The sequence below is a fragment of the Triturus cristatus genome, chromosome 6 (genome assembly GCF_964204655.1).
Source record: "Triturus cristatus chromosome 6, aTriCri1.1, whole genome shotgun sequence".
NCBI classification, from domain to species: Eukaryota; Metazoa; Chordata; class Amphibia; order Caudata; family Salamandridae; genus Triturus; species Triturus cristatus.
In genome coordinates, this window is record NC_140589.1 from 1,212,567,101 (window position 1) to 1,212,591,021 (window position 23,921).

The following is a 23,921-nucleotide window of genomic DNA, read 5'->3' on the forward strand; positions in this document are numbered from 1 at the left end:
TCCCGTCAGATATTGATTTGTTGTGTTGGAGAAAGTACTTTTTCATTTTAAGTTTTCTTATGCTTTTAAAAATATCCAATCTGGTGGTTGCACAGTCAAATGAGCTTACAGGGCAGTAGGACAGACCTAGGGCTAGTAGTTGGTTCTCTGCTTTGTTGAGATCCACGTCTGTAAGGTTAATTATCATCTGACTATTGCTTTGTTCATTCGATGTTACCGTCTCCAATTGCCTATTATAAAGGAGAAAGGCACCCCCTGTAGTACTTTAAGGTCCAAGAGGAGGTGGAAGAGCAAAAGGTACTAACACTGAAGACCTCTTACCTGACCTATATTACTTTTATCATGACCTGTACAGGTTCACTGTGTCAGTAACCCATCAATATTATACAGCACCTCAAAGTTTAAGACAAACAGTATATATTTTTTTTTAATTTTATAATATTTATAACATATTTTCTTTGTGCAAATAGACAGCTCGTTCTTCTCCATATTTTGAGACTGTGAGTGCATCATATTTTTTAGCAAACGTGAATATGCGCCCAGTTTCATAATCTGTACGGTCTCAATGAAATTTGAAGGCCTTTCTTTCACAAATCTTGTCCTCCTCTTTTTTAAGTCTTTTTGTCATTTCATTGTTTGGCCCAATTGCCCTCAGCTCGGCATTTAGTACCTCAATTTGCTCCTGCAGCTTTGCACGGTCTTTTACTGCATATTTGACAAGTATGACAAGTAATCGCCTGGATGAGTCGAGATTCGGTTCAGCCCACTCCCTCATTATTTTATGATCCGGGACTGTTAGAATTCGTAACCCACGTGGTATATAGATATAGATATATAGATATATATATATGCATACATATATTTATATATATATATGCATACATTTATATATAATATGTTTTTATATTAGTACATTTAAAGAAATAAACATAAACATAATATAATGCTAAATATTTATTTTTAATATTTGCATTGCATTTTAAAAATGATATATATGTATATGTATGTATGTATATATATGTATATATATATATATATATATATATATATATATATATATATATATATATATATATATATATATATATATATACACATATATAAAGATACTCACATATATGTGTGTGTTTATATCGGTATATATGTATATATAGTACTACATATTAGTGAGATGTATTTACTTAACATTATATTAATGGCATAGATTAAAATACTTAAGATTTACTACTCTAAACTATATATATATATATATATATATATATAAATATATATATATATATATATCAAGTAAATGAGCATGGAGGGAGAATACATAAGCAGAAGTAACATTGAAACAACAAACATTAAAATGCAGTGCTATCAACACAAGCATTAGATTACTCCAGCATGTTTTAACTGAATTAAATTGAGAAACTAAAAAATGGAATTGCAATAATGAACTTTAAAGAGAAAGTTAATGATGTTGTGTAGTCTTTTGTATATGTCTTTTTGTATCACGTGGTGGTAGGAAAACACTTATATTCATGTTAAGAGTTTGGGTCTACATGTGATCAAGGCAGGGGATCCTGCCGAAATGCTGACATGCAGCTGCCCTTGCTCAAAAGCAATCCTGCTTTGCTTCGTTTAAGCGAGAGTAGGATTTCCTGTCCTCCTGACCTGCTATAGCAAACAGCAATGTCCCGGGGGTGGGCACCCCGGGACATTGCAGGAGCCGGCCCTGGGGGGTGGCGTTCCCCAGGGCCATAGAGGGCTCAAGGAGGGGGCAGCGCAGCCCCCAAAAAAATAATTTAAAAAAACAAGGCTGCCAGGCCCCGGGAATGGGGTCCCCAGGGCCAAAAGTGGGCCAGGGAAGGGGGGCCACGCAGCCCCCTTGCCATAAAATAAAAAGAAAAAAGTAACCGGAAACTCGCCGGAGATCCCGCCCCCTCCCTGCAAGACAATGCAGCGCGCGCAATGTGATTCGTTTTATTTATTTATTTATTGGCTTAACTCCACTCTGCCGTATACCGGTGTTTACTACCCACCGCCCTCCCCCTCCCCCGCCCCACCCCACCGCTCCGCAGCACTCCCTCGAGCAGCCGTGACTGATGGAAGGGTTACAGCCTTTGTAGCTGGATAGTGCCACTGAAGTGATGCCTTCCTTGGCCTCCTTGATGTGTGGACCTTGCCCTTATAGGATACATGCTATGGATACTTCTGGTTATACACCATCTGCTTTAGTGGTTGTGGCAGAGCCTGATGCAAAGCAAGCCAAATTCCTATGTCATCAAATGGAGCACTCGCAAGGAAGGAATTCTTGGCCTCAAGCATCCTTGCATTAGTTGGATCTGAAGGTTTAACAATTTGTTTTTTCCACATTAGAGAATCATAGGTGTGTGGACACATATCTCCCCTGAACTGCAACCACCTTCCAGTGGCTGCTCCTCCGCAATGGCGGAGGAGCATCACCCCACTGCCTGGCACAGAGGCAGCAAATGAAAAGCAATGCTCTAGCACCATTTTATTTTGCGTTTGCCAGCTCTGAGCCAGCTTGTGCATGCAGGGGCTGGGCATGGGAGGTGGGAGGAGGAGTGCTTGTGCACTTCCTAAGTATGTATATGTGTTTGGCCTGCTGTCTCAGGCCGACCAAAACACACATGCGCACTTAGGTTTCTCCCGCCCGGATCCATTCAGCAGCTGGACTGGAGAAACCCCACAGACTCCATCACCTGAGCAGAATGTCTTTCCTGCCCGCTTAGGCCTCTTATTATTAGCATGTCCCGCCCCACCTGCACCCACTCTCTCCCACCCTGCCCTTCCCTGCCTTGCCCACCACCCTCTGTTAGTGGCGGCGCCACTGCCACCTTCTGCACTAACTGTGAACATGTTCATCTAGAATGCCAAATTATCCATACCAAGTAGTTGAAGAATTATTCTGGAGTTTGGGTGCCTTCCATAGCTTACCGATTCCAATTTGAAGTAATGAGAACGCATAAACATCCTTTTTGTTCCGCTTGGCAGTAAGCAACGTTAGGAGATGCCGAAGTAGCCTGTTCACCATGGTGAACAGATTTGAAAATGAACAGTTTTTTTCATGCATCCAGTGATATACTGTTGTATTTTATATCTTTCCAGCACCACCTGAGTGGAGCGTTGTCAATGATCCAGCTTTCAGCCGCAAGCCACGCTGTGCCAAAATCGACAGGACTCAACATTGCAGCTGTGATGCTGGCTTTCATATGAGTGGCACCGCAGACAATAGCATATGTCAAGGTAGGTGCTAGACTGCCTAAACTCCTGGTGGTAAGTTGTCACCAAGTGCTAAATTTACATCTTTCAGATCATGCCCTTGGACAGAATAAGGCAATATGTCACCAAAATCCTAAAATATTCCAATTTCAAGTAGCCATCTACCTGGAGATAAAGTACATACTGGAGAATTTTTAGATCCAGTAAAATGTTTTTTTAAAAATCCATCACTATGTTTCTCTCTCATATCCAATAGAAAAGCTAGGTAGCTTCAGTGCTCAGACTACTCAATGTAATGAGAAAGTTTTCAGTCTTCATAATTTTTAGCCAGTAACCATCCAAATAATTAGTAATTTGGTTTAAACGCTTATTCTTCAGAATTTACATTCTTTCTCATTACGTAAATCTTTTGCTGACACCTGAATTGCAAATTCTTTCACTTCATGAAGACTAAAAACATAAAGGAAGCAGTTTTAATTTACTGATGGATTATATACACGTATACCAAGTAAATACTTTCAAGTTACAAGCATTAAAATTCCTAATATGAGCCAGTCGATATTAAATTCATGATTAACCATACATTATACGTGTCAATTTGTTCCCAGTTACGTCTTTTAAAATCGTCCTTTATAACGAATGATATATGAAATGTAAAAAAATTGTTTTCTAGTGACAGCTCTTTTTTTTTTTTTTAATTAAAACTTCCCATTCTCTCTGTGTCCCATATTCGGCAATTTTGTTAACACAACACAATATAATTCAGTGATATAACTCAAAATATTGAAACCATAATTTGCATGAAAATGAACTGCAACAAAGAGTTAGTTACCTACCCAGCAGAGTACCAGAATATCGTTCTCAGAAAAACTCATGAAATAAATGCCCTGGTATGAAAGTGACGCCCCTCTGGATTTAATTAATAGAATATGTACATCCAATGGGGTGCTACATTTTAAACCATAATTAGGATGCTATATTTGTGTCAGACCTTATTTTTGCATCAATATTCTGACATACAACCAACAAAAGTAACAAAATAAAGTTGGTCTTGAGACAGCTATATTTTTCGTTGATTACGGTAATATGCATTTATCTTTCTATTATTATTAAGGCTCCCTGTTTTCCGTTTTTACTGATTCTACAGATAAATACAGACAGAAAACATTCATTTTCTTGTCTGTATTTATTTTTAAATGTGGATAAAAACGGAAATTGGTTTGCTTTTTGAGTAATTTTAAATACTGTTTGCCATGACTGCCAGGCCAATAGATGTGTGGATTGATAAATAAGTGGGTTAAAGAAGAATGGAATTTTAGTTAAGAGGCTTTAACATCAGTAGATATTCACAAATGTAATACTGAAATTTGCATATTTTCTTATAAGTGCACTGATTTATCTTCTGCGGGTGTTCATAGCACTGAACCCTGGCAGACATTCAAGCATGAGTGTATATTTATGGGTTAAATAAATGTGGAAATATACTATTTTCAGCTTACTTTTTCCACAAAACCCAAAATAAATATGGATAAATACAGATAAAATTAGCAAAAAATAAATATGGATAAGTACAGACAGAAATGGCAAAAAAATAAATACCATACAACGGGGCCCTAATTATTATGTAAATAAAATTAAAATGTCCTGATCGTTTATATCAAATGTGGTCAACTATGAAAACCACATACCCAGCTTCTGATGTGTGAGTTTATCTGATTAGATGTTCAACGAAACGCCAAAAAAAGTCCATGCCACTGAAATAAATTTTAATGAATAATTAAAACAGTGTGCTTCTGACTGCTCGCCTAGACAAACTAAATGGGATTTCGGGGACTTTGGGGGTTTTGCTTTGTAACCTCAATTTCACTCAAGTACCTATTTTTCAATTAATTATTTTTGATACGCTTAACATGGTCATTTTTCATTTACTAGGTAAGTAATCTTAATGTCCATTGCTGTATGTTGTTGAAAACGTTTCCTTAGCTTTTTTATTTATATATATTTGCAGTGCACATCTCTATTGCTTCCTCCATCAGTTCACTCTCAAACAGCAATCCAGGCAGTCATTCTATTCTGTCTACACTACTGTAACTCGCTACATCTAGGGCTGCCGCTCTACTCGCTTTTAGAATTCCGGGGATACCACATGTAGCAGTTTGCTTCATTGTTAGCCTCTACCTCATGGTCAAATGCCCCCATACATCTTATCCCTGAAAGTCATCTTTAAATCTTTCTGTTATGTGCACCATGCTTGTCACACTTCTGGCCATTACTGCCTTCAAAACAAATTAACCGGTACCTTTAAGGAGATCATCTAGGGTTCTGGAGAACTTTTCATTCATCCTAATTAATAAACTGTTTTTCCTGCCACGTTTTTTTACTGGGCTTGCCCGACACTTTCCCACTAGTGACAGCAGGCGCCACAAATGCATCATTGATTCATGCAGTCATTTCATTATGTGACCATCTTTGTTGCACTATTCCACCTTACACCAAGGTCCTGATTATGATGTAAGTCGGAAAGCCTCGTTGGTTTCAAATCCAATAGCCTTATTATGATAATAAGGCTGTCGAATTTGAAACTGGCCGGTCAGACAGGATGGTTTCTGACGGGCTCAAGGAGCCCGTCGGCCAGTCGGAGGCTGCTCATAATCGCCTAAGTACGGCGTTTACACCATGGGGATTATGATGTTGGTTCCATGACAGGCTTTTTAAGCCGATCTTTCCGACATGAAAAGCAACTTTGGGGGCTCCTAACTTTTAGAGCTCCTTAACAAATACACACTAATCTCTAGGTCCTCCTTACTTTATTATTGCCACATTTTGTAAGAAACAAAAAATAGTTAAGCGGGACAAAGTAGTAAAAGAGTTGCCCAAATAATGTTTCTCACTCAATGCTTCTTAGATGTCTTTGTAAGGTGATAACCTGAGCACCATTTCAGGGAATACCACTAAATTTTGGAGGCAGACAAAGCTTTAAAAAGAAGTTTTATGACAAGCAGACTTGGTATATGGAAGAAGGTCTTTATTATGAGTCAGTGAGAGCAACCCCCATTACGTCTTCAGCCCACAACCGCCAGCACTCCTCTGCCGGTTTCCGTCCTTCCCATCCCCATGGATACCTCATAACAATGCAGACTCTGTTGCTAAGGCAACCCATAGGTTACCAGATGTTAAGATACAACACATCTCCCTTCTTTATAATAAAATAATACAAAAGAAATAACAAGTGTACATTAATCCCTAACAACATTAGAGATTATAATCATTCTAACATATGTAGGAAATACTTAATAAGTCACATAATCATTAAGCCATCTTGGAGTCATCCGGGCACGCTTGTCCTTGCATGTTTCATCATGACCCTTGATAATGCTGTTGTCACAGTTCTTGGATGAACAGGTTTTCACTTCCAATTTGTTACATAAAGTTATACTTCGAGTACTCCACACCTTGCCATCACTCAACCAAAGGAGCTTTTGCAGCTCCTTTGGTAGTAAACAACTCTATTAGTGGTTTGTGGTCTGATCTGATCTCAAAACGAGTGCCCCATATGTAGTTTCTAAAATATGTTACACCCCACCAACATGCGAGTGCTTCTTTCTCAGTTACTGAGTAGGTGGCTTCTGCTCCTTTCAAGGTGCGTGACGCGAATGCCACTACTCGTTCTCGATCCAAGTGTTTTTGCATGAGAACAGCACCTAGGCCATAAGCACTTGCGTCTACCACTATAATGCTTTGATGTGAAGGATTGAATGGTTTCAAATGAACTGACTTTACTATTTGTTCTTTGATAAAAATAAAATCGTTCTGACATTCCTCTGTCCAATTGAATTTTTCTCCTTTTTTCATTAAAATTCTGAGTCTGTGCACCTTGTCCGCAAAATGATGGACAAATTTGGAATAGAATTCCGCAAGACCCAGGAAAGAGCGTAATTGCTCTATGACTTGAGGTGGTGGAGCGTTTGTAATAGCATCTAATAATTTCTTTTTAGGTTTGACCCCATCTTTAGATAAGGTGTGTCCTAAATATTCAATTTCTTGAACACCAAATTTGCACTTTTTGGTTCCTACAGTTAGGCCTGCTTGTTGCAATCTCTCTAAAGTTTTGGTCAATGTCTCATCATGTTCTGATCGATTTGCACCCCAAACTAACACATCATCTTGAAACACCAATACTCTAAGTAGTCCTGTTAAAATTCTTGACATTACTCTCTGAAAAACCGCTGATGCCGATGCTAAGCCAAACGGCATTCTTATGAATTGGAAAGCTCCCTCTGGTGTGATAAAAGATGTGAGGTGTTTGGAAGATGGATTCAATTAGATCTGGTGATAAGCATTAGATAGGTCAATCAGAGAAAAGTATGTTGCATTGTTCACAGAAGATACCATTTCATTTATGTGGGGCAATGGATAATGATCAATGAGAATGTTGCGATTTAAATCTCTCAAATCAACATACATGCGTAAATTTCCATCCGGTTTTTGTGCCAAAACTATTGGACTAAGCCATTCTGATGATTCTATAGGTTCTATCACCTGGGCCTCACACAATCTTTGTAGCTCTAATCTAAGTTTTTCTCTCAAAGTGAAGGGTACATTCCTTACTTTGTGTACACACGGTACACTTTGCGCTTTAAGTATTATACGGTGTTCAAATTTTTGTAAACAACCTAGCTTCTCATTAAACAGCTTTGGAAATTTGGTACACCATTTACTGATTTCCGCATCCTCAGTGGTTAAAACTTGTTGTGGATGATTTGGATTTAACGTGATTCCCAATTTTTTTTGTTCACACCATCCTAATAATGCTCTTCCCCTTTCCACCACATATACTTTACTATTAGCTGTCCTGCCTTTGTGAGATAGTGTACATTCAAAATAGCCTAACAAAGGAAGTTTAACTCCACAGTATCCTACCGGTTCAACATCAGGAATTTTTAAGTCGTGACTTCCTACTTTCTCCCATGCATTTTTGTCTATGATGGTGTATGGAGAACATGAATCTGCACACACAGTTATCTTGGTGCCATTAATTCCTAAATCACATTTGGGTGGATTGTAGTTCTCTGATACTTCGTTTATAACATTATCACATATGACCATTATTTCTACCTCTCCTTCATTTTCTGAACTCTCATTCTCTACGTTTTCATCTATTGCGTTTACAGGATGTTTCCATTTTGGGTTGAATACAGATCCTGCCTTACACATGCGAGCTAAATGGCCTATTTTTTTGCATTTGTAACATTTCTCCTTGCTTGCATAGCATTTTTCAGAATCAGCTGTGTGTCTTGTGCTACCGCATCTGTAGCACGCTTTGTTATATTTTTGAACAATGTGTGTTTTAGTGCTATTGTTTTCTTTCTTATTGCTTAGTTGTTGATTTTTCTTTTCTACTACACACACTTTGGCTGTGCCTGATTTATCTGAACTTAATTCTTTTACATATTTAGAAGTATTTTCAATTCTTCTTGCTGTTTCTATGGTTTTCTTTAACGTCGGGTTATTCAAATCTAACAGTCTTTCTTGGATTTTAGTGTTACTAGTTCTATTTATGAATTGATCTCTTATGATTTCTTCGTGAAGGTCTCTAAATTTACATGTGGCCGCAAGTGTTCTTAGGACCGAAATATATTGTTCTACAGTTTCTCCCTGTTTTTGAGATCTAGAAAAGAATTTATGTCTTTCTACTACTATGCTCGTTTTTCTACCAAAGTTTTCCTCTAATGCATTCTTTACACTTATGTATTCATCCATTAAACTTGTTTCCTCATATTGTCTTTCTGTTACATCGCTTTCCTCCTTATTTTCATCATCATTGGTTTTATCATCAATAACTATTTGTTTCGGAACATTTCCAATAGGTAATGTTTTTAATACTTTCCTCCCTTCTATACCTAGATTATGTTTTAATATCGCTACTTTTCTAGAAGCTAGGAAATCCTCCCCACCAATGGCTTCTAAATAAGTTTCAAAAGATTCTATCCAGTCCTCCCAAGCTAACGTGGGTTCTCCCGGGTTTTGTAAAAATTTGGGTGGAGCAATGATGGATGATATATCCATTTTGTTTGTTTAAATGTTATTACGTAGTCAAATTTATAATCAATACTATGTATGCACAGTGTTTTTGGCTAATTGTGTGCTGTTTTGACTTATGAAAATTAAGAAACGATTTTTGTAAAAAAATCAGATAGTGTAACAATGTGAACATAGTTAACAAAATAACAAACTAACACAATTGACGTAGTCACCGTCGTCTGTAGTTCACATGTGGTGTATTCTGTGGCTCTCAAATATTTCCTTCTCCAAATGGAAATGTAGATTATTGAAAGTAAGTCCTGTGTTTATTCTGTATGTTCCGCTTTTTGCACTATTTGAATTAGTCTTGCTTTGTTTGTTTTGGTTGATCCTCCTTTGTGCTGTCCGTGTATGCAGCTCCCTTTCTCTGTGAATATCGGTGGACGGTTGCTATGGCAACGTCGTGTTGTAGTCCCGTAGCGCTGACGAATCATGCGTCATGACGCACTGCCCTTCCCATAATGCACCGCACGCTTCTGACGTATGAGGCAATGAAGAGCGAGCACCCAAACCGATTCACGCGATGTGTATCTATGGCAGCCGACAGTTATTTCTTAAGGGTAAGCACGCGTGATGTTTTGGCTTATGTTTTAAATGATGCGCCCACGGGATTTGATTGACATTACAACTTTGATTCCTTGTGCCTCGAACTCTATCCTTGTTCGTTACAACACAATCATACAGTCCTCGAGGGAAAAACGTGCACTCCACCGGAATCCCAATGCGAACGTCTTATGCCAAAATCAACACCAGTGCTTCGTCCAAATTACTCAGTTCCCCCTCAAGTTGCATTGCTGCCACCCCATGTCTTTCTGCACACGCGTAAATCCTTTAAATCTGTCGCGTTCTCTTGGGGCCCTTTTTTTTTTATAATTATATTATCGCACAGTGTTTAATGCTTGCGGATCTGTCTCTTGTTCCACAATGCACGGCAATCCACTCTCACTCGACGACAATCTTACTCACAAGACGTCCTCGTTAATCCTGTAGCAGGGATCGCGATGCTGATCACTGTGTGCTTCTCCGGGGGTTGTTGGTTCTCACTTCTTCTTGGCTTGGTCTGCTCATAACGATCCCATCCTGCGTCGCCACTTTTATGACAAGCAGACTTGGTATATGGAAGAAGGTCTTTATTATGAGTCAGTGAGAGCAACCCCCATTACGTCTTCAGCCCACAACCGCCAGCACTCCTCTGCCGGTTTCCGTCCTTCCCATCCCCATGGATACCTCATAACAATGCAGACTCTGTTGCTAAGGCAACCCATAGGTTACCAGATGTTAAGATACAACAAGAAGTGCATGTATTGTCTTGTGAATTAGAGATGACAAAACCCTTGTGGTTCCTGGCGGACTCTAAGGAACAGTGACGTAAGTGCTTGGGTGCGTATGATAGAATTCATGTTGTAGAATGTTCAGTTAATGGTTACACGCTGAGGAATAAAGTAGTGTAATACCAAGCTCCATGTGTGGCATAATCATTTACGTGCTCTGAGGCTGGGTAGGACACTACAACTGGTGACGAGATAGGGGATACATAACCCGAAGAACTGACTGTGCTCTCACAGAGCATTTGCCGGGGTCCAGCAAACTACTTATATATGCCACAAGCGCCTCAGTCGAAGCAGCCAGATACAGAGAACAGCTAAAGGCAGTGGAAACCAGTGGTAAACACATGCAAGAGACAAAACAAGTACTTACCATAAAAGAGGAAGAAGGTGCTCTGCGTCCGGTGAGTGGACCAGAGGCATTCAAGTACTGGGCCAATACTTCTAGAAAGTACAAAACTTGGTGCCCATCCAGTGCTGTCTGAACAGCACATACTCTTAACGTCGACAGTTGCACAACTAGTTATAGCGCTGCCATTTTCCTGAAACCACTGTTTCCCTTCAATACCTCCGAAAATGGGGAACATTGGCATCAGATGGACGGCCTGGATCGAAACTTTTGATGACTTCCCTGCTGTACTGGAATAATCAGATAACGGGATCATCAAATATCTCCAAAATCTTGCAGGTGAAGAAGTAAAGGAAGTAAAATCAAGTTCAATCCAATGCAGAGGGTTGATTACAAAAGATGCATTTTCAGCCAAAAAAGGCAGAAAGTTGGTGAAACGATTGATGAGTTTGTCGATAGAATTGATACGCTCATCAAACATTGTAAGTTCAATGACTTCAATTGTGAAGTCATACGTCTCAGAGTCATAGATGGTTGCCTTTCTGATTCACTCAGATGACGAATTTTGAGAGAAACACTAAGTCTGGAGCAAGTACTCATGGCAGCAAGAGCCAAGGAATGTGCAGAATGACAAGCTGCAGACATGAAGGCTTGAAGAGCCCAGAGTGATTCAGCCTTGAATATGAAAAGTAAGCATAGACACACGATTGAGGGGCACAAAGTGATGTCTCCAAAGAAAAAGAAACTGCTTCAGATGGGGATTTTCTTTTCCACAGGAAGGCATCCTTGTATAATGGATTGCAATGTGAAGGTAAAACAAAGTGCGTCACATCGAGTGAACAAAATGGACGGCCGAACGTTCCAGAAGTGATGTTCTACTCTTGCTCACAAGGCCAAGCTGCCACATTAGGTGAGGTAAATGGAAACAATACGAAGTCAATCATTGTCTAAATCTCCAGTGGCATCAAGGAAGGGGGAGACCCAAGGGGGGGATTGGCAACTTTTATCTCAGTTCCCTGCCCTGGCAAAGTTGTGAACTCCCAATGCACTTCAAGCTGCTTTTAGTTCATTTATAAACAGTTTGACAGGCGATAAAATATTTTGCTCATAAGTTTCAATAATACTGTTAGAAATGGGAGTCTTTGGTTGGCAATGGTTTGCACCTTTGTCCAAGTAGGGGCCCTTCTTCCTAGTCAGGATAAGGGGGATACACTCCTAAAATAACCACTGCTCACCCTCTTGGACGCTTGGCATGAGCAGACAGGCTTATCTCAGAGGCAGTGTGTAAAGCATTTGTGCACGCATACAGTAATACAGTGAAAACACTAAAAATGGACACCACACCAGTTTAGAAAAATAAGAAATCTTTATGTAAACCAAACAAGACCAAAACGACAAAAATCCACAATACTGTAATAAAAATATGACTTTTAAAAGGTAGAAACAGTTCTGTACAAACCAAATTGCAGATGCGACACTCTTCACACAAAGTACCTTGGATCCGTCAAGCGCACAAACAAAAACTGTTGCAGGGAAGGTGATGCGTCGGTTCCTTACGCCCAGGGAAGGTGATGCGTCGGTTCCTTACTTCAGGGGAGGTGACGTGTCGGTGCCTTACTGCCACGCAGGGGTGGTGATGCATTGGTTACTTACTGAAGGGGAGGTGATGTGTCAGTTTCTTGTTGTGCGGGGAGGTGAAGCGTTGGTTTCTTACTGCGAGCCCGGTGTTTTTGCAGGGGTGGCGCCCAAATGCGATGCATCTGGATAGGGATGATTCAGTTTCTCAGCCGCACAGCTGGGCCTGCGTCAGAATTGGTGAAGTGATCTCGGACTTCGTAGATCAGTGCACTTGATGCGGCGTGCGGTGATTTCTCGAGCAGGGGGCAGACGCTGCGTCGGTTTGTTCAGCGACACCTCAGAAACAGGTGCGGATGCGTCACACTTCTCGTTGTTGCATTACTTTCCCAGCTCCCAACAGCAGGAACAACCTCCAAAGGCCCAGAAATGCAGCAGGCACCTCCTGGCAGGTCGGAACTCCCAGCAAGGAACTTCAGGGTTGCTGGGGGTGAAGTCTTTGTCTGAGACTTCAAAAACAGGAGGCAAGCTCTACTTCAAGCCCTTGGAGATCTTCCTCAAGCAGGGGACACAGCACACATCAAAGTCCTTGTCCTTTACTTGGCGGAAACAGCCACTACAGGCCGACCCTAGACAGCACACAGCAAAGGGGAAGTACTTCTCATCAGTTCTCCAGCTCTTCTCCTTGGCAAAGGTTCCTCTTGAATCCCAGAAGTAATCTATGAAGTCTTGTCCATCCCTGAGACTTCCAACAGGAGGCAAGTTCTACTTCAAGCCCTTGAAGAAAACTCTAACAGCAGGATGATAAAAGTACAGTCCAGTCCTTTCCCTGTCCAAGACAGGAGCAACCACTGCAGGCCAAGCCCAGCAGCACACAGCACAGGGGCAGTACTCCTCCTCCAGTTTTTCCCAGTTCTTCTCTTTAGCAAAGATTCCTTAGTTCAGCAGTAATCTAAAGTTCAGGGGTCTAGGCCCCACTTTTTAAGGCACAAATCCCTTTTTTCTCTAGTAGCAGAGAAGCTCTTTGCCCAGCCAAACCCCAGCCAAAACGAGTCCTGTCATCTCTGGTGCAGCTGCCCGGCAGGAGGTGGAGACAGCATTGTCCAACGCAGACTAGGCATATTCAGGATTGAAAGAAATCTCCTTCCCTTACTCTAAATGCAGCCCAGGTCTATTCAGCCCAGCCCTGACTCATCCAGGTAAGGCAGGACACACGTCAATCCCCGCACCCCCCACGGGGGGCCCCTGTCATTCAAAATCCAGACAGTCAATCCACAAACTAGCAGAAGCACGCAGGATGGATAAGCAAGAAAATACCCACTTTCTAAAATGGTATTTTCAAATACACAATAATAAAAAAAAAAATCTTTACTGAAAGATGTTTTTTTATATTCTGAGTTCAAGCATACCAAACACCACCTTTCCATCTTGTCCACATGGGAAGTTATATTTATAGGATATTATAAATAAACTCCTATTCTATCCAATAGGACAGCTAGCCTTTCAATAGTGAAAAACTAAATACACTGTATTTCACTATCAGGACATGTCACACACCTCAGTACATGGCCTACCTTTCACATACACTGCACCCTGCCCATGGGGCTACCTTGGGCCTATCTTAGGGGTGTCTTACATGTAAGAAAAGGAAAGGTTAAGTGGGTGCACTTGCCAGGTGGACATGGCTGTACCAAACAGCACACAGTCACTGCAGTGGCAGGTCTGAGTTACATTTACAGGCTGCTCATGTGGGTGGCACAATCAGTGCTCTAGGCCCACTAGCAGCATTTGTTTTTTAGGCCCTGGGCACACACAGTGCACTGTACTAGGGACTTACCAGTAAATCAAAACAGCCAATCCATAAACACAATTTACAGGGAGAACATATGCACTTTAGCACTGATCAGCAGTGGTAAAATGCCCAGAGTCATAAAACCAACAAAAATAGGTCAGAAACAGAAGGCCGAAAAGCAAAAAGTCTGAGGATAAACCTGGACAAGCCAGGTCTAACAGCTACCATCTGTGACCATCAATATACCCAGGTAATAGACAATTTGGAATATGAACTAAAGACGTTTACCACTAACTGTAAGACGAATTTCAAAGTCATTTGGGCGGGAGACTTTAATCCAAGATTATGTAATCATTCCTTTAATTTGGTATGTGAGTATATTGATAGATATGGAGAAAGATTAGCACATTTCATTCATGATCTTATTGGAAAGGTTTAAAATAACCTTCTGATGTAGTGTATTTTAGTACTTGCTTCAGCAATTTGTCCCCTTCCAAATGGTTGGCTCCCATCTTTAACAGAGGTAACGCTTGCAGCACAACTGCAGCACTATAGGTCACAGTATTATCTCTCTATGCAATTATATCTGCAGTTTCTAACTTTAAGATAACGCCAAACTGCAGTAGTGATCACAATCCACTGCCATTATGTTTGGTGCTTGTGTCAGCTCACAAGGCAGACCCTGATACACTCAGTGGGACTGATTATTCAAAGAGTAACTGTCTATCGTAGATCCAGGTCACTTACTCTTTCATCTATTCATTGCTGGGTGTGTCTGGACAATCAAGCTGAACCTGAGATGATTCTGAGAACTTTTGGCTCGGTGTGTGGCACCTTGAAATCCTTATTAACGGTCACTTTTGATGGAAAAAGGGAACAGCGTTGTAGATGGCTTGATTCAGGCTGCTCAGCAGTGCATAGAAATCTAATGCTAGATCTGAAAATAAATCCCTGGAAGAGGTACAGTTGAGAAAGAGACAGTACAAGGCAGCCCTAAATTAAAGTAAAAGGCAGTAAAAGGGAGATAACGTGGGACTCTCTATGGCAGCGTGAAGGACCAAAGACCGTACAGATTTTATGGACGACTGTCAATTTACCATTCTTTAGTGAACCCCACATGCCCAAAATAGAAAGTCCAATAGCGGTTGAAAATGAGTTGCCCATTTTACTAGAGTATATTCCGTTTATCAAATAGGCATGGTTACTGCATTAAGGGGAGGTCTGATATCGTCCCTATGGCTTTGAAACTCAGCACCTCTTTAGAGGTGGAGAAGGCAATTAGTGCAGTAACGAAAAGTTCAAATGGGAAAGCCATGGGGCCTGATGGTGTCCCTATGGACAGATTTAAAAATAATATTAACCTGTGGGCATGGTATTACCAAATATAATCAGAGCACTTTGACCCTGCCCTGGTCTCAATAATTGTCTCAATATTCAAAAAGGGTGGCAGAAATGACCCTAGTTGCTACAGCCCAATATCCACACTGGACTTGGCAGAGCAGAAAAACATCTTGGCAAACATACAATATGGCTTCAGGCAAGGACTAGGCACAGTAGATCAATGTTTGAACTCATATCGGCTTATTAGCAAATACACACATTTCAAGGAAAGAGTGATACATCTGGGATTCATGGGCTGTAGCTGTGCCTCTGGCGCTGCAAATTTGTTTACACTATGTTCCATCATGAAAGAACTAGGGGTAGATGAATCAATAATAACATTTTTGAGACAATTATAGACCGATGGCACAGCTAGAGTGAGCTTTGGATGAATTGGGGAATGCACTGACCAATTTTGGATAGAAAGGTGCATCAAGGTTGCATCTTTGCTCCCTTTCTTTTTAATTTATAAATATATATTTTTAATTTATATATCAACTTGGAAAAATTATTGATAGCAAATGTGAAGTTCATGCTGGTGCTGGGCAATTGCCCTATTCCTGTATTGTTGTATGCAGATGATGCCGTTTTTATTAGGGTGAATCACACTTGGGCTTAGAGGTTACTAGATAACTCTTTTTATGAAACAGCTTGACTTCACTACAATTCTTTTTTTCTAAGTCCTTTACGATGTTATGGTAGCTACATTCTTCCAAAAGGCAATACAGGAGGAGGCCCTGTACAGGGGTGTGTCAAGACTTTCACATATTTAGGGACTTCTTTTGATGAATCTCTTAACTGGGGACCATCACTCACCATTAGACAGCATCAATGTTTCCATGACAACAGATGCTGTGCTTAGGACTGCGGAGAAACAAGGACAGAAACCATTCAAAGAGGTGTTTCAAATACTCAATTCTCAATGTATATCAGTGTCATAATATGGTGCCAGATATGTGTGGTATACAGAAGTAAAAGGGCTACAGAAAACAGGAAACTGGTTCTTGTGGGAATTTTGATCATTACCGCAGAGAGAGACACTCATGTTTGTCACAATTTATCGGGAGCTCCATGTAAAAGGACCTAATATAAATACGTCTATTTTTGCTGTGAGTCTCACTGTGGGCAAACCCAGAGTCCAGTCTTACAAGGTCTATTATGCCGTAGTGACCTCCATGACATTAGAGCCCTATCGTGTCTATGCAACGAATTTGCAACATAGGTTTTATTTAATTCGATTTAGATTCAATACTGTGCACCTTTTAGTCTCTTTTCCTATTGGTGATACCTGGACCAAGGAGCTTCTTTGTTGCCCCTGTGACAATTTATCAGCACCGAGCACCTTATGATTTTTGCAAGCTTCTACAAAACGTCATTTAACATAAATTTCACTCAGTTTTTAAATGAACCAGTGCTGTTTGGCAAAGAGTCTATTACTAAGGCTTACTTCAGGCCCAGTGTGTGTAGCAGTGCTTAATGTCATCCAATGTACTATAAAAATAAGGAAAGGATATATAGCTAAAATATAATGTAAGTCTAACCCGGACATTATTTGATATGATGTTAGTTTTAATTGCTTAGTAAATTGATTTCAGATATTTTGCATTTTGGATAACGGAGTGCATCTTTCATATTTGACGTCGTGTAGAATTGAACCTTTTTTGGATATACCATCAAAATAAAGATTGTATTGATATGTGGAGCTTTAAGCTCAAACGTCTACCCAAAATGCTTTATTTCGGAAAACTGCTAAAACCATGCCACCACGATTAAGTCCTTTTCAGGTAGGTTTGGCACCTTGTGCCAATTTTCCACAGATCATACAAAGCTGAACACATCTGTCTCACTAGTCCTTTGTCAGGCAGGTAGGAATCCGCCAGGGCACTAGTGGGCGGGGGGCTAGCTTGGAGTTCACTCGAGGGATTGGTCAAGCAGGGTAAAACTAGTCAGCTATTGTTGATGACTGAAACTTAAATCCACAGACTTCCCCCTCCCGAATTCACTTAATTGTGATCTGGCCCCATTCTCAAGAATGTGCTTTCCGATGAAAACCTGTCCCACAGTTTTCTGTATCACAAATGGTGACTTCTTTGTTCTAGCATTCTGAATTCCCCTGCCTACTAGCCCCTCCCTTGGCTTTCCAGCTACGCTGACCAGCTCCAAATGAAGTCTTCAAACCTAAGCCAGGAGAGGTGTGGCTCACTGGTTAGAGGCGGCAGACCCGTAAGCAGAGGACGGCCCGGGACCAGGGTTTGATTCCCGACGCGGCAGGGTCGTGGACCAGGGTCAGCGGGCTCGATAATTCTCGCTTCGGTGCCTACTCCAGTCAGGGACCACACTCGGCAACTCTGGGCATTAGCTTGCCTCATCTTCACAACGGCCCCCCAGACCGCCGGGGATGCTTGGTCGCACCTTAGAGATACCCATTAGGGACCATCTCTCAGGGTGAGCCAGGACGGGTTCCCCAGCGGTCGAAGCGCGGAGATACTCCTCCGGGAGTCGATTCTAGCGCTATATAAACCCACAATTAAATTAAATTAAGCCATGCTTGACTCCATTGTACTGTCCTTGCCTACATCCTAAAAGATAAAGGAGACTGCAAGAGCTGTTCAGGAAAGCCTTCTGTCTAATCTTTCTTCATCATCTAGGCCTCTGTGTGATTTATCTTTGTTCTGCCACGTTCTCACTGTGGCTGGGCAAAGGTGTGAAGCAGATATATGTATGACCAGAATCACAGCCAAGAATGTAGGTGTTAAGCAATCACTTGAGCTGACGCACACTGCATTCATATTCTTAAAATAGTACAAGCACCATAGGTAATAAAAGATGTACCCATAAAATAGGAAATGATTGTTTCCATGTGTGCCTCTCGATTCTTTTTATTTATTCCTGACCTAGATTGCTAGTGAGTGGAAACCGTTTGAGTCCATTAATTTGCCTGTTTGACTTTTATGTAAGGCTGCAATATATTTGCACAATCCACACAGGCAGTATAACCACAGCAAGACTTTCAAAACTCACATGTGGGTTAAAGACATACATAGACAAAGTCAGCCATCTCACGCAGCACAGCAAGCCTCAGTGCTGGAATTGCAAAACAAACCAGGCATCCCAGTGCTACATTTGACATTGGGTGAATCAGCTTTCATTTTGTCATTTAAATGTAAGAGCCAGATACATCATGTTAAAAACTAAAAGATGTAAACTGGGCCCAACTATTTGCTAAAAGGGGCAAAATGGACTAAAAGTGTTATGTTACTCATGAGGGTGTAGCAACGTTCAACTTTTGTAAACTTTGTATGGTATCAAAAGCCTTAAGCTTCTAACTCTGGTTTGGAAGAAGATAGGAGCGCCATTCTTGTGGCATATCAATAATGTCTTGTATTGTATCATATTGCAACATTTATACTGTGCTTCATATATCTATGTGGAGCACCAAAGCTTCTTCCTAGGCTTGTAGGAGGCGCACCGTTCAGGACTTTGTGGTTGAATAAGAGAATGCCTGGATGGGAAGCAAGTGACAATAGAACTCATTTGTCAATTTGCATTTTTGTTTAATATGTCACAAGACAGAAATGTAAAAGGTTGTTTTTTATACCTGTCATACATGGTGGCTGTCATCTGATGTCTTGCTGAGCTCCCTACCGGTCCCCAGCAATTAGTACGTCTTAAACAGGGCCGGCCTTAGCGCTGGTGGCGCCCGGTGCGACAATGTTTGCTGGTGCCCCCCCTTCCATGGTGGAGTTGGTGAACACTTCCACCACAGATTCCCTCACCTCTGCCTTTTAAAAGTGTCCAAGTCTCCATAACCACCTTCTTTCAGATGCATTTAATTCGTTATATAGCCCCACTTATACCAGTGTAGGGTGTCAGAGCATTTTGCTTCACACACACATTACACAGAGACAAACAATCATATGTATGTAAATCAGCGTAAAGGAAATGTTACATACGCCAGAGGTCTACAAGGTGTAGGAGTGACATGTCATCCAAACTGGTAGGCAGTATGGTTTAAGAGGGCTTGGTCTGGAAAAGCACAAATTCAGAATTGAAAACAGAAAACCATAGTTGGGGGTTGTCTTTAATATTAAGAATCGATTTCTACCCACATGAACCCTTTTTGCAATATTAATCTATGCTCTTATCTATTGTGTGCATGCAGTTAATTGGTGACAGTCAATAATTCACTGTTCTATATTAAGATTTTAACTTATAAACTGCATGTCAAAAAAAAATCTCTTAGAAAAGCAGTAACCCACTGACCTATTTACAATATGTGCACTTTGTGATCTACATGGTAGACGTTCAGGCATATTAATTGTCTATGCAATTTTATGATCAGTCAAAACATCGACTGGACAAAACTCAGATCTCTCTCCAGGAAGAACATTAGTCACTGGAGTTATCTTGAAATTTTTATTGTTGCCTGAAAACTGCTGGAGGCAGGGAACACTGCAGCAGGTTCTTTTAAAACCAACATAAACTTGCAAACACAGCGGCCCCTGATATCAGCACCCGGTGCGGGGGCACCTGTCTCATAGCCCTAGAACCAGCCCTGCTCTTACATCTCTCTGATTCCTGGGGAAGGAGTGCAGAATTTCACAGATCAAAAGCCTGGCCCAACAAAGGATTAACAGCTTGCCACTGGCTCCTGTTCTGAACAGCCTGACATGCAAATAAAAGGACTGCATCTGAGCGGGACTATAAATTGTGAAATGTATCTATGCCAAATGGAAAAGTAATTCCAAACCCTGGTGACTGAGCCACAACCAGCCAAGGAGCCAGATGAGAAAAGCTGTGCAAAGCACACATTAAAAAAATCCATTATGAATGGCCGATGCTTCTGGAGATGGCAGAGCTCATTCTTAGAGTAACTTCTGGAATGTGGGCTTTGACGCAAGACGTCATAAACTAGATATTTCCTGAAAAAGGAAGGTTTTAGCTTACTGTTGCTTACTATGGAAAGGCACAAGTTTTGCCTGAAGTCCCAGAAGAGACCTGCAGCGTCAGAGTAGCTTCATGGAAGAGTGTAAAAAAATGTCTGGCACAGTCAATAGCTGTAAAAGTTTTTTGTCTGCAGCTGGGCTGACTAGAAGTAGTTTAGGTGCATAAGCTTCGAGAGCAGGGCGAGGCCGTCTCCATTATTATGGCATCTATTTGATGGGTTGAGGTTCTAGACTGCTATGAACCGCATGGACGACAGCTTTGAGCGTAAGATTGCAAGATAAGATACATATGGTGCATTTATTAATTATAAACATTTAGGAATACAAATGTGTCTTTCAACAGTCTTGGTCTCTTGTCACTTTCTGAAGTGTGGGAGTAATGTATTGAACCTATTATGTGGTGGGAAGTTTAAGAAACAGGGGTATCTTCTTCACCTTTCTTGATTTCTTGCCTGGCAATGTCTCAGTTCCTTGTGCATTAGCTTTCAGACTTTGCTACCTTTTCTGCTAGGTAGACTGGTGTGCCACTGCTTACTGCACCACAGGTTGGAAAGGTCTTGAAAATTGTACCTGCTGGAATAGATAGTCAGTCAACAATAGCTTTATTCGGTTAATAATTAAAACCATCAAAGCATACAGAAAATTTCATTTGCAAATAGTTACAAATAAAGATAATTAACAAAGAAAATACAAACAGTGCAAAATACGCAAATATACATAAAAATAAGTTTAAACAGAAAATTGGCGAAAGTGAACATTAAGAGATTAAAACAGGCCAAAATTTAAAAGACTATTTCATGATTTCCAAAGAAAGAAAATAAAAAGGCCTGGTCTCGGTCTCTCGAACATTATAAAAAGAATAGAGCTAAAATATATTAGGTTACATTCGATTTCTACTTCGAATAGCCCCTGAAAGATAACTGGCAACTCCAAAACAGACAAAAGGAGAGCCCAGCATTTGCAGAAATACCAAGGCGGGCCTTACTTGGTCAAAGTAGCAGTTCCTAAGAATAGGGCAAATAAATTTCTTACGTAACAGAGTGTAAAATTTACAGCAAAAAATCATATGCAGCGTATTTTGTTCAGAGGCGTTATCACATGGACAAGGGCCCAAAGTGCCCTCTTTAAAAAAGCCCTTCGGGTGTGCTAGAAGCCAGGGTAACATATTAGATAGTCAATGCATGTCCAACTGACTGCAAGTGATGTTGTCATATTTCTTACGCTCTGTGATATGCCATATAGGGTAGGCTTTACGGTGCTGCTGAAACCCCTTTTAGAGGGCAACAGGGCTAGCAGCAGTTACTGGCCCAATAGTGGGGGCATAGGCCCTTTACTCTTGATGTCCCAGGGCCCATCCTTCTGCAGATCCTGAGAAACTGAGCCACGTACCCCTTAAGCACCTAAATCTCAGGGATAGCAAGTTCTGGACAGTCCAAGGCTCCCTCGGGGGACGGCAGAGAAGGATGTGAATATAGGAGAATGAATACAGGCTCATAACTGTGCAGCAGGAGCAATACATCATTGTCCAGCCAAATACTCAGTTTTATGAAAAAAGAGAAGTATTTTATTTCTACCACTAACAATACAAAGGAAAATACGACATTCAGAAACAACTACTGAGTCCCCCTGAGATAAGGAGTCAAGTGTTTCTTTAAGTGGTCCCCAGGTCCCACTCCCTCCTGGCTCCTCGTGATAGTGTTTAATCCCCATTCTCTATAAGCAACATCCAGGGAAAGTCCTACTAGTAGCACAAGCCTCAAGAGCCCACTCTGACTCTAATTTAAAGTCAACAGTGCTCCAGAGCCGCCGAGCGAACTAGCAAGTAAGTTTTCCTGTGCTGATTAGCCCGAAATCAGTCTTTCCTCCACCTGCAGGCTTGAAGCATCCGGATTTCATGAGTGTGCCAGATCTGTGGGTGCTTGGAGCGGCAGCAGCTGACTAAAGTGAGTTCACCATCACCATACTCAACCCTGGCGGGCTGCACTCCGTGGGTGCACAGTTCCTAACATGCGGAGATACCACCAAAGCTGGCTCTTTACTTCTCCTCCTTGCAAGATAAGTGTCTGCTCTCTTCTATGATGGGGAAGTGATGCGCAAATCCTGACGTGGGTTCCTTATTTCCTTATCTTTATGACGGTGTGCAGGTACTCCCACAGTAGCTTCACTTTTCCGGGGGGGGGGTATGTGAATAATGTTGCAAGTCTTGTTGCTCTCAGTGAACCATTCTGGCATACGGGGTCAGTATACTCTCCCTGTACATGGGCTGCGGTGGCACAGCAAAGTCCTCAACAGCTGCCCTTCGTGGCATAACAGTTGTGGCTCACCACAGCACAAGGGCTACAGCACCCACTGCACAGCAATCTTCTTGCTGTGGTTCCTCCTGGCTTACGGGGCTGCAGAGTCCTCACTACGCATGGTTCAACCGATTGGCGCAGTTCACGGCATCCCACTTTTGGCATACAAATGTAATTGACTTCATCCTGTGCATTTGCAACGACCCAATCGGTGCAGCAGCCTTCTCCTCACACCTCGCAAAGGGAGTCCACCCACTGGACCTCGCTCTCTCCAAAGCTCTTCTCTTTCTCACAGGTCACATTGGTCTTGGCAAGCATGCCGGAGCTGGTGTGCCAGGCTCCAGGGCAGGCGGCCTTGGGTTCTATTGGTGATGTTTCCTCACCCAGCAGGGAGACTAGCTGATTTTGGCTCCCAGTTCTGGTCAGAGGTAAAAGCTTGCAGAGCTTCCCCTCCTCAAACAGTCTGTCTGGATGCTTGGCAGATTACAGTGTTTGCGGTTTCAAGCTCCACTTCTTATAGTCCATTTCCAGACACCAAGTGTGATTAAGAGCCTGAGTCTTTGAAGTTTAAGTTCTTCTTTTGAAGTGCCCACACCTCTGCCCCCTCTTCCTCTTTAAAACAGTCTGTCACAGCAGGAGAAAATCCAAAGCTGACCGCCCCATAACACAGGCCATGGGAGTGACTATATTCCACACTTGGATGCCAGCTACAGCGATATTTGTATCAAAAGGATAGCCAAGGGGGCCAGCCCTTATCTTTATTAACATCTTTTCATCATCATCTCCTTCTTGATCTGTGCCCAGGCCTCTTCTTTTTGACCTCTCACTGAATCAAAGAGCACCCTCTGAAGTGTACGGGGAAGCTTGGCTCATCCCTCTCTAGTGTGTGTCCCACACAGCTTACAGTAATGCAGCAAGCACAAATCTGTCATAGAGGAATCCTCTAAATTC

At 41.5% G+C, this 23,921-nt stretch overlaps 1 protein-coding gene across 1 annotated transcript in view; it reads left to right on the forward strand.

Annotated features, from left to right (window-relative positions):
* Positions 1 to 23,921, forward strand: part of FBLN7 (fibulin 7) — a 736,014-nt gene that overhangs the window by 661,062 nt on the left and 51,031 nt on the right. The window contains exon 5 of the mRNA XM_085612121.1: positions 3,115 to 3,252. Within this exon, the coding sequence (XP_085468247.1) occupies positions 3,115 to 3,252 (138 nt within the window). The remainder of the gene's footprint in view (positions 1 to 3,114; positions 3,253 to 23,921) is intronic.